General features: G+C 44.8%; 1 protein-coding gene across 18 annotated transcripts in view; it reads left to right on the top strand.

Moving 5' to 3' along the window:
• LOC135517973 (dynamin-1) overlaps positions 1-11,759 on the top strand; it is a 110,439-nt gene extending 98,680 nt beyond the window's left edge. For 6 of the 18 annotated variants that reach the window (XM_064942739.1, XM_064942736.1, XM_064942738.1 and 3 more), the window contains 8 exons: positions 1,357-1,466; positions 2,075-2,186; positions 2,386-2,400; positions 4,268-4,441; positions 5,107-5,348; positions 6,717-6,914; positions 7,177-7,234; positions 9,028-11,759. In XM_064942739.1, the coding sequence (XP_064798811.1) occupies positions 1,357-1,466; positions 2,075-2,186; positions 2,386-2,400; positions 4,268-4,441; positions 5,107-5,348; positions 6,717-6,914; positions 7,177-7,234; positions 9,028-9,066 (948 nt within the window). In that variant the 3' untranslated portion in view covers positions 9,067-11,759. Of the gene's footprint in view, positions 1-1,356; positions 1,467-2,074; positions 2,187-2,385; positions 2,401-4,267; positions 4,442-5,106; positions 5,349-6,716; positions 6,915-7,176; positions 7,235-7,673; positions 7,711-9,027 lie in introns of all 18 variants that reach the window. The other 12 variants (XM_064942750.1, XM_064942749.1, XM_064942745.1 and 9 more) reach the window with 7 other exon arrangements.
• Positions 11,760-11,825: the final 66 nt, after the last annotated feature.

Below are 11,825 nucleotides of genomic sequence, written 5' to 3'. Positions count from 1 at the left end.
CTCTGTATCCCCCCTCTCTCTTTCTCTCTGTATATGTATCCCTCCACACTGGCACAAACTGGTTGAATCAACATTGTTTCAACTTAATTAGTCCATCCAAAACATTGGATTTGAAAATATTGTCAACATAAACTGTTGTTTTGTGGGTGAAATTTCAACCACAGGATTATCTCATCAAACTTGTATAAAAATATGTTGAATATGTATCTTGAAAACAATGTCAGACCTTCAACATTATTTACGCTATCAAAAGAAGAAATAAAACCAATAGACTGGGCAGCACCTCCTATCTACAGCTACTTTTGGTCTCCCATCCAGGATTTTAACCAAGCCCTACTTAGCTATGACATTTGTCACTGACAATTACCAATGTGCTATCATGAGAATGATTGTTGAGAGATCTCCACTTAACAACTAAATAGATTCACTGATGCTACTGAAGTCATTCCAAAGGGTTAACAGAGCAAATTAAATGTGACCATGCATTACTTTCTCACTCATATCATCACTGATGCTGTTTAGGCCTCTATAGCATTTGCAAAGGCATCAACAGCTATTGTTTGAATTCAGCCCAGGATTCAACTAAGAATAGACAACACATAGACCCAGGGATTCAAGCTCTGGTAGATTTCCAATGTAATGATATTTAGACATGTTAAATTGTGTTTGGTTGTCAAGGCAACCAAATAGCACCATTTGAAAGAGATGTATTTTCTGCTCTGATGGTTCCATCTGTGACACTGTCTGACTTTAATTCTGGTTTATCTACAAATGAATCATTTACATGTTGGACGTCTCCATCTCAACCAAAAAAATCTAAGTTAAAGACTTAAAAAAAAAACTGTACTTAAAGTGCATTTAAAGTTAGATTTGATTACCTTTGATTTTTGGTTGAGATGGAGACATGAATCCAACATATCAATCGTTCATTTTTAGACAAAGTGGAATTAAAGCCGGACGAAGCCAGTGGCTCAGATGAAATATCGAAGCAGGAGTTAGGCCTACATTTCCTTTTAATGTTGATATTTGGTTTCATTGTCAACTAAACACAATTCAATATTACTTTTGTAATACAGTAAATAGCCTAAAGTTAAGGCTATCTGCCAAACTAATTCATTAAAACTTAAAATGATTAACATCCATGGCTACATTTTGAGGTTAGTAACTATAAATGTTTTCTTATGTAATCATGTAAAGCGTGCATGTTCAAGATCGCATGCATAGGTCATCGCAGGTCTATGGAGATCCTCACAGTTGCTGTAATAATCTGCGCTTCCTCGCTCTCTGTGAGTGTGTGTGGGTTCATATGTAGGCTACTGTCTCTAACCTGTGTATCGTTTATTCTGCCTCCTGCAGGAGAAAGAGAAGAAGTACATGCTCCAGGTGGACAACCTGAGGCTGAGGGATGTGGAGAAGAGCTTCATGTCCAGCAAGCAGATCTTTGCCCTGTTCAACACAGAGCAAAGGTACGTTCTTAAGTGGACATTTCATATTTTCATCTCAGATGTTCTAAGACCTCAAAAGTAGAGTAATTAAGCTCGATCTACACAACCGACGTAGCTTCAATGTACACAATGTAGCAGCTCTCCACAGACTGACCACACACATTCTCAGTCATTCAAGGCAAGCACCCACACAATCCCCTCTTAATCCTACTCGCTTCCACAAGAATGTATGTAATACTACTCACTATCACACACACACACACACACACACACACACACACACACACACACACACACACACACACACACACACACACACACACACACACACGCACACGCACACACACCATGCTACCCTACAATCTGAAGGGCCACAAAGTGTGTGAGGAGGGGGGGTTCCATAAGTAGGAATTTCATAAATTGGATAATTGTACATTTCTCAAACACCTGAAGCTGCTCTTTCCTGCAATCTAGAGCCATAATCATTATGCTAAAGACAACTTTATGAAATTGCTAAGTGGCTAGTATTATTACAGAGAAGAAAAAAACATTTTCTTTTTATTATTTGTATTATTTTATTCCGATGCCTCTGCACACACACACTCAGAGTTGCCGCTGTGCATCCACAGAAATGTATATAAGGACTACCGTCAGCTGGAGTTGGCCTGCGAGAGTCAGGAGGAGATAGATGGGTGGAAGGCCTCCTTCCTTAGAGCTGGAGTGTATCCTGAACGGGTCACGGTACGACGCACACACACACATTTAGTCAGTAACTCCACCAATCCAAAATATGTTGTTGATTGTGATGATGGTTTTCTCTCACAGCGCTAGTAGAGTCTGTCATTTCATGTTTAACACCATCTCTCTCTTCCTGTCCCTCTCTCTCTCCCTCTGTCATTCTTTTTCTCTGTATGTCCTTTGTGGCTGTTGGACCCAATAGGAGAAGGAGGGCAAGGTATGTGCTTTGTGTCATGATGTCCATTCCAACTCTTCACCCCTTTTACACAATTTTCTAGAGCGTTGCTCAAGCTACAGATGTAGGATCTTAATTTGTTGCTGAGAATTCTCTTGCACTGCAGGAAATTCAAACTTGTAGTGTATTTGCCATAACGAAAAATGCATCAACCCCTACAAAAGTTGTCCATGAATTATAATCCACGTAATAATTCATATTTCCTGTTGCTGCAGGATTATTTTCCTGCTGTAGCAAACTGGCTCAAATTAAGATCCTACATCTGTAGTGTAGGCAATTTAATTTGATACTGAACTCTGATTGGCTCTAATGATTTATACAGCGCTGCGCCTCCTCTCTCGTCTCGCCTCATTGGCTGTTTCTAATCAGCAGCCCAGTCGTTCATCATTCGAACCAGGCCAGGAAGTTCAAATGTCACTCTCATCAGGGTTCTGCCATAGCTGTATAGTGCAACCATCTGATTGGAATTGGCTAAGCAAATAAAGTAATTAGCATTGGGACATGAGCCAGGAGAAAGTGGTAGAGAAAGAGACATGCTGTCTTCAATGGCTCCCCACAGTGATTTCACAGTCTACACAAACAGAGCTCCGTTTGCATTCCAAAAATTCAGCCACACAAAAGTACATTGAACTACGTAGAGAGCGACACAAATTAAGCTCCGTCAGATCTGTTAGGGATCCGTTGCGTCGACTGTGTGGAGCCCTGGCTCAGTGGGAAGTTATTTATTTATACTGACAGTTTAAGAGTGCTATATAGTGGATGTTATTAATGATTTGTGATATTGAGGATTGTTTCACTAGTTGTTGTGATTACAGAGCTCAGAGGTGTCATGCCCAAAGGGGGCACAGGGGCATGTGCCTCCTCAGATTTTTCCTGTAAAAAAAAGTACCTATACTGTATATATATTACATACAGTACCAGTCAAAATTTTGGACAAACCTACACATTCAAGGGTTTTTCTTTATTTATTTTTACTATTTTCTAGAAATAACTGTTAATAAATGTTAGAATAAATCAAAATATATTTTATACTTGAGATTCTTCAAAGTAGCCACCCTTTGCCTTGATGACAGCTTTAAACACTTGCCATTTTCTCAACCAGCTTCACCTGGAATGCTTTTCAAACAGTCTTGAAGCAGTTCCCACATATGCTGAGCACTTGTTGGCTGATTTTCCTTCACTCTGCGGTCCAAGGTTGACCGGGTTGAGGTCGGGTGACTGTGGAGGCTAGGTCATCTGATGCAGCACACAATCGCTCTCCTTCTTGGTCAAATAGCCCTCACACAGCCTGGAGGCGTGTTGGGACATTGTCCTGTTGAAAAGAAAATGATAGTCCCACTAAGTGCAAACCAGATGAGATGGCGTATCACTGCAGAATGCTGTTGTAGCCATGCTGGTTAAGTGTGCCTTGAATTCTAAATAAATTACAGTGTCACCAGCAGGAGCAACCAGACAGCTCAAAAGGAAGGCTTGGATATACATATTTTTTTTTACATAGAATTAAGCATAATGATTGTGCTTCTAGATTGAAGGAAGAAGCCGTTTTAGGTATTTGAAAAAAGCTAAATTCTCCAGCTTAAGGACCTAACCCCTGTCAGGAACCCCTCCTCTAGCCATCTTCACATACTTTGTGCTTCCTCAGATTGTTTGGGGTACATGAGCCCTGAGAGGGCTCCATCTTTCTCTCACCATCTTTTTCTCTTTCTATTTCTCTTTCTCCCTCTCCTTTTGCATCTCCCTCTCCCTCCCCCCTTCTCCCTGTCTCTCCCCCTCTTTCCCTCTTCCTCTCCCTGTCCACCTCTCTTCCCTGTCCTCTAACCCCCTCCTCCCTGGTGTTGTCCCCCAGCAGAGTGACAGTGGAGACGGAGAGAATGGCTCAGATAACTTCATGCACTCCATGGACCCCCAGCTGGAGAGGCAGGTGGAGACCATCCGCAACCTGGTGGACTCCTACATGGCCATCGTCAACAAGACCATCAGGGACCTCATGCCCAAGACCATCATGTACCTCATGATCAACAATGTGAGTCCCACTCCCCATTGGACACTTCAGGCTAGTGGTGTCAAAGTAATCTTCTGGAGGGCCATCTGATTTTCAACATCGTCTTTTAATCTGTGTCTGATTGGTTTAGACTTCAGAAAGCAGCAGTCCTGTGGAATCTCTAGCCAATCAGCATTAATAATGGATCAAATAAGGGCTTGATTCAATCAGATCCGCTTTAGCCAACACCCGCATTGCGGTTGTTTTGATGGTGTCGGAGGTGGAACTGCATTAGAGCAGTCAAATCCTCAAGTAGTTCCCGGCATTACACCGAAAGTAGACATTGCCATTGGCTGCACGGAGTCTCATTAACAGAAATCCCAAGCAGCCTTGTTTACAAGTTTGAACAGTGGAATGTGAGACGGAATCTATAGCTCCATTATGATGATAGTGTAAGTAAATAATGAGGGTTTCTATCTTTCAATTTGAGCATCATTATTTCTATAAAGCCTACACTTTCTCCTTCTGAACTTCGAACGCGAGTGGGACAAGTGTTGCTCCAACGCAGTACCACCTCCGACATCGCCAAAACATCACTATGCGGGTGTCTGTTATTGCCAGTTAACACTTGATCTGATTGAATAAGTGCAAAAAATAAATAAAAACCTCTCAGTACCACTGCAACTCTTCCCCACTCTTTCACACAGACCAAGGAGTTCATCAACGCGGAGCTGCTGGCCAACCTGTACCACTCTGGGGACCAGAACAGCCTGATGGAGGAGTCCCAGGAGCAGGCCCATCACCGCGATGAGATGCTCCGCATGTACCATGCCCTGAAAGAGGCCCTGAACATCATCGGAGACATCAGCACCACCACCATCACTACCGCCATGCCGCCACCCGTAGATGACTCCTGGCTGAGGCCGGGTGGAAACAACTCCGGGGGCAGGTACGAATGAAGGGAGAGCGGGAGGGTGGGAAATGGGGGAGAGGGATGGAAGGAGGTAAATTGCTCTGGGGGCAGGTACTGTACGAATGAAGGGAGAGCAGGAGGGTGGGAAATGGGGGAGAGGGATGGAAGGAGGTAAATTGCTCTGGGGGCAGGTACTGTACGAATGAAGGGAGAGCAGGAGGGTGGGGAAATGGGGGAGAGGGATGGAAGGAGGTAAATTGCTCTGGGGGCAGGTACTGTACGAATGAAGGGAGAGCAGGAGGGTGGGAAATGGGGAGAGGGTTGGAAGGAGGTAAATTGCTCTGGGGGCAGGTACTGTACGAATGAAGGGAGAGCGGGAGGGTGGGGAAATGGGGGAGAGGGATGGAAGGAGGTAAATTGCTCTGGGGGCAGGTACTGTATGAATGAAGGGAGAGCGGGAGGGTGGGGAAATGGGGGAGAGGGATGGAAGGAGGTAAATTGCTCTGGGGGCAGGTACTGTACGAATGAAGGGAGAGAGCGATGGAGGGTGGGGAAATGGGGGAGAGGGATGGAAGGAGGTAAATTGCTCTGGGGGCAGGTACTGTACGAATGAAGGGAGAGCAGGAGGGTGGGAAATGGGGGAGAGGGATGGAAGGAGGTAAATTGCTCTGGGGGCAGGTACTGTACGAATGAAGGGAGAGCAGGAGGGTGGGGAAATGGGGGAGAGGGATGGAAGGAGGTAAATTGCTCTGGGGGCAGGTACTGTACGAATGAAGGGAGAGCGGGAGGGTGGGGGGGAAATGGGGGAGAGGGATGGAAGGAGGTGGAAGGAGGTAAATTGCTCTGGGGGCAGGTACTGTACGAATGAAGGGAGAGCGGGAGGGTGGGGAAATGGGGGAGAGGGATGGAAGGAGGTAAATTGCTCTGGGGGCAGGTACTGTACGAATGAAGGGAGAGCGGGAGGGTGGGGAAATGGGGGAGAGGGATGGAAGGAGGTAAATTGCTCTGGGGGCAGGTACTGTACGAATGAAGGGAGAGCGGGAGGGTGGGAAATGGGGGATAGGGATGGAAGGAGGTAAATTGCTCTGGGGGCAGGTACTGTACGAATGAAGGGAGAGCGGGAGGGTGGGGAAATGGAATAATAATAATATATGCCATTTAGCAGATGCTTTTATCCAAAGCGACTTAGTCATGCGTGCAGACATTTTACATATGGATGGTCCCGGGAGGAATAAGGGGATGGAGGGGAGAGGAATAAGGGAGGAGGACTGGATGATCAGTAATGTTTTTTCTTACCATGACCATGACACTCCTGAATGTTTCGTTACACTGTTGTTGTGGCCTCCCCTGCTGGTGTGTAAGAGAACTGACTGCCAATGCACTCTCTCCCCTCCCCCCTGTCAGGTCTCCAGCTGCCAGTCCCACTCCAAACAGAAGGGCTCCCCCAGGTCCTCCTGGTCGCCCTGTCTCCCGTGGCTCAGCCCCTGGCCTCCCTCCTGGTCCCCCTGTCCCCTCTCGCCCGGGGGCCTCCCCGGATCCTTTTGGTGGGCCACCACCATCAGTCCCCTCCAGGCCTAACCGTGCACCCCCTGGTGTGCCCAGGTGAGTGGAATCAAACCAAAAGTTACGTCTCAACGCAAAAGTAACCAAGTCTATCCATGTATAACACTACAATAGGTCCTACAGGGAGACAGACACAAGCCAGTAAGGTTTTGTAAGTGATACTATGAGAATGATGACAGTGGTCTTTGCTAGAATATATTATTTTGTAGTGGACACCTATCCTATATGCCACTCTCTTAGTCTTTCTAGTTTAGGAATTGTGTCTATTGTCTACTCTATCTCTCCATGTGGCAATAAACAGAGAAAGAGAAAGGGGAGAGTGGGGGGATAGAGAGAGAGACAGAGAATGCGAGCGAGAGGTGAGGGGAGTTTATTTTTCTTAAGTTCTCTGTTTAATTGCGTCCGCACTGCTAACGTTTGCCTTGTGTTTGCCTGTGGTTGTAAGCTCATGGACACTGTACTGGTCTGATGTGAACTCACGGTCAGGGCAGCAGCTTGCCTTACGGAGGGAGACACACGCGTTGCCCGACACTGCTCTCGTTCAAACATACCCTCAAACTTCCAAATAACGTTTACAGAATGACTTTAAGCCATGTTGGAACCAATAACTCGAATTCTACCACTAAATAATGGTCCAAATCTGATTGGTCCAGGGTGAGAGCAGAGCCTTGTCATGTGACATGGGTCTCTCCTGCACTGTAACCTGTATGAGTTTGTTTGCACTCCTCTTTCTGTCCTCCTCATCCTTTCTCCTTCACCACACCTCTATCCCACCGTTGATTATGGTTCCTCTTTCAGAATCACTATCAGTGACCAATGAGGACTAACGCTTCTGGTACGTTTGGTACTACTCACCATCGTCATCATCCTCTTCCTCATGCTGCTGTCTCTTAGATACCATCACCTCACTGCATGCCCCAATCCCTCTCTCCTTCTCTTTCATTTTTTTCAGTGCACTCCCTAATGCCTCGTTTGAGCACTGCACAGACAAACACACATGAGCACACACAGCTCACAGTGTGTTAGTGTCACTGTGTGAGCTATGCTGGTTTTCTTATTGTCCACTGAAATCCTTGAAAATGTTTTTGTCCTAGTTTGAGGTGTATGTTTCAGTTAGGTTTGTGTTGAAAAAAAGTCTGATGACTCCAATAGATACGCAAACACACATACACAGGCATACACAAACGCTCACGCACACACCTGACCAGAGCTACCCGTTAGGGGTCAGAAGTCAAAGGTGATGGGTTTGTATCAGTGTTGTGTGTTGCCTTTTGACATCTCACCCATCTCCAGCCTTGTCGTTTGGTTGTGTTTGTCCTGTATAGATGTCAACATAGGATTCAATAGAGGCTAGGGAAGCGGTCAAAAAGGCTATACTGTGGGTGGTAATAATGGATTGAAAAGGGTATGTAATGTCTATCCAACTAGCTATTCTGACAGTCATTATCTATGTTATGCTGCCACTCTGTCTCCTACAGTTGTAGTCTGCTTTTTAGCATTTATGCTAACTAGCCCCTCCTTTGATAGTGAAGTAAAGATAGCATAGCCTTGATGATCATAGCAGAACGACTATGGAGATGATAAAATGTCATATATCCTTTGTAGCGATTATAATGACACATCTCTCACATGTTTTTCATGTAGATTGGGTTGAAAGAGGAGAATTTATGGGTGATAATTTAGTGGAGCTACACTGCCCTCTTCTGGGCCACAAAACAACTGCTTGTCACAAATGGAAATGTTATCCTGTATATATATTCCCAGGCAATCATTCATGAAGGGAATCAAATCTGCAGGAAAGATTTGTATGTTAGCGTGTTAGCTGTTTTGTCTGGCTGTCGTCTCCCACATTGTCCCATGCAGCTGAATGTGTGTGTATGCATGCGTGTGTTACCGGACCAGTGTGTGCCTCAGAGAGAGAGAGAGAGACTGCATAGAATGTCATGTTCAATAGGGGAGCTGAATGAGTAAGTATACTTGACTGTATGGTGTACAGTGACGTTGGGTATCACGCCTGTGAGGGGAGTGATACCCAGCCAGAATGAAAGTCCTAACTTATCAATGTCTTCTTTTATATGCCTGTCTCTGTGTTTTGTCTGTGATTGTGTCTGTGTGTCTGTTCATCTGTGTGTACCCATGGTCCTCTTGGCAGCCGAAGACCCCCTCCCTCACCAACCCACTAAACTACTGAAGCCCCACTCCCCTCCAACCCACCGCCTACCCCATGGCAGAGAAACCAAGGACTGCAGAGCAACCTACCTACCTAGACCTGACCTAGACCCTTCTTCCTTCTCTACTAAATGACACGGTCACGTCACACACACACACATATAAACCCACACCATACACACACAAACACACTGTATACCCCCAATACACAGAAAGGCATTCACCCTCCACTGCATATAAAGGTCAATTGTTGATTAGCATTACAATACATTTACACCTGTAAGTAGTCACACACATAAATGGGCAGGGATATGCAGCAAATATGGATGAGATAGTTAAGAATGCTGTGCTGAAACATTTGTCATTTCTCACCCTCCCCTTCATATGGGTATTTCTCTTCCTCTCATATCTGAATGATCTTTTCTCTGATCATATTGGATTTGATAATGATATTTTTGTGCTGTGTTGATTCTTTATTCTATGTGTTGATTCTCTCTCGGGAGTAGATGCATTATCCATCTATCTAGCAAGGGGGAGCGGATCAGAAGGGATAACTGCATCTGAACAACAGAGTTATTTTTCTTGTCTTCTGCTATGATCGTCATGATCCATATTGGTCCCTAACGTCACAGGCTAGGACACACCTGACATCGATGGGAAAGTAGGAAAAACACCTAGAGAAAATTTCATTACCAATACTGACTGTAATGTGTCATGAGTGTAATGTGGTATCAATCTCACTGCACTTAGATTGTGTATTCTATTTATTATGATACATTGATTAATGTGACCTTTTATATCTAATATCACAACAGTGACTCCTAGCCTCTGAGTTTGGGGAAATGTTCTCTCATTAGGTTTCATTCACTTGTTCATCCTTTGCTTAATCTGGCTTCATCATGTCCTCTTTTTCTATTTTCTTCCGCCTCTTTTCAATGAACAGCCGGCCCCCTGCCTCCTTCTGACAACTAGAAGTCCCCCCTTTTTGCCCCTGACACCCCCCCCCCCCCCACCCCACCACTCAGCCCCTACACGGTGGAGGGTGAATCCCCACTGTCCTGCACACAAACACACGAATCAGAAACCTCAGCAACTCTCCAAAACAGCCTCCCTCTAAGCAGGAGATGGGGAGTGAGAGAAAGAGAGAGAAGAAGAAATCGCCAACCCCTCTATTTCCCTGTGTTTATGTGCTACGCCCTTCTGTGACCACTAGGCCTTGTGTCACTGTGAAGGCCCACTCTTATGTGTTGTGCTAACCATGATGATGTATTGTATTACTGTATCTGCATGCAATGACACACGTTCAGGTGCTCAGACTGTGATCTGGTGTATATCGGTGTAAACTCATCCACAACCAGCTCCCCGAGGCACATGCTGCTTTCTGTGCTTCAACCTCTGTACCGATGCCACGGGTGCTGGGTAACTCAAAGGTCTCCCGCTAAAAACTGTGGCCCAACATTGAGCTAGAGTCGTCTGTCTCTCTCCTCCTCTCCCACTTGTCAATTAACCACTTCCCCACTAGTGAAAATCAGTACCATATCGAGGCGGGATCTAAATTGAAAGTGCAATATGTTCTTATTGGACAGCTTAATGAGAGCTTTCCACCAATCACACCAGACTCAAGAGTAGATTCTCAGCCTGAGAGGAGGCGAGGAGACAGACAAGGCCCAAAGGGTGCGTCTCAATACTGTTGAATTGCATCATTTCTCCTTTCCTCAGAAGGAAAGTGGAAAAATGTAAGTTGTGTTCAAGAATGATATATTAAAGTGTTGACCCTGCCCAGGATTAGGTTTGACTCAAAGCATTTCCAAGACCACTGGCAGGAGAACCTGAGATATATGTTGAATATCATTGGAACTGTGTAATGAGCTGGGATGGGGGTGGCACTTTCAATTGTGGCATGATTTATCAGCTTTTTTCTTTCTTTCCTTTCTCAGTGGTCACGGGGGTGAGTGAGGACATCAGGTTTAAACCACTAACAACCCAATCAGTGATGGTCTATGCATAGGACCCTAAACAAACACACGCCTGTACAGTGCACCTCTCATGTTACTCATGCGTTCCCATTGCTGTGTGAGAGATGTGAGTGGACTCTGGTTTGTTGTATTATGACCCTGTTGGTGATAAAACTACATGTTGGGCATGACAACGGTAAAAACTACACTCATTAGCATACCCACAAACCCATTATTGTATCTATATTGTACTCAGTTCATACAAACCCTCCCCTCCACAACACCCTGGAATCTTAGCAGAAGCGAATACATAACAAATAGTTTCATTATTATTGAGTAAATAGGACATGTGTGTATATTGTGTGGTGCATCTTCTGGAAATTGTGCTTCCACTTGTCTACAGGTTAGTTGACAATGTATGAATACTGAATATTAAATTAGTATGAATAAGTGACTGAGTATGTGTACAATGAAACAAACTAAAAACAAACTTGATAAGTGAAAGTTATGATATCCCTGTTGATGGATGTGTTGAGTATCGGAAGGTTGTTTGATGAGTAGCATGTAGAGGAGAATAATTTGTCCCTTGTTTCTCGGTCTGTCTGGGGAGAGGAAATGAGAGTGCAGACTGGGCAGGGTGAATGTGTGTATTCTATCCCGCTGTGACAACGTTGTCCTGTATCTTATCTTACTGCTGTGGGTGGCATGAGTCTGTCCAACAGGCTGCGTTTCGTCAACACATTAAAAGTCAGTGTACCAATATGGTCTGCTTGTCTTATTTTGTGGGAAAAAAAATCAAGAATTGCACATTCAAAATAACATGTCT

Source organism: Oncorhynchus masou, chromosome 28 (assembly GCF_036934945.1).
Source record: "Oncorhynchus masou masou isolate Uvic2021 chromosome 28, UVic_Omas_1.1, whole genome shotgun sequence".
Lineage (NCBI taxonomy): Eukaryota > Metazoa > Chordata > Actinopteri > Salmoniformes > Salmonidae > Oncorhynchus > Oncorhynchus masou.
The sequence above is the reverse complement of the archived record's forward strand: the minus strand, read 5'-3'. Positions and strand labels throughout refer to the sequence as shown.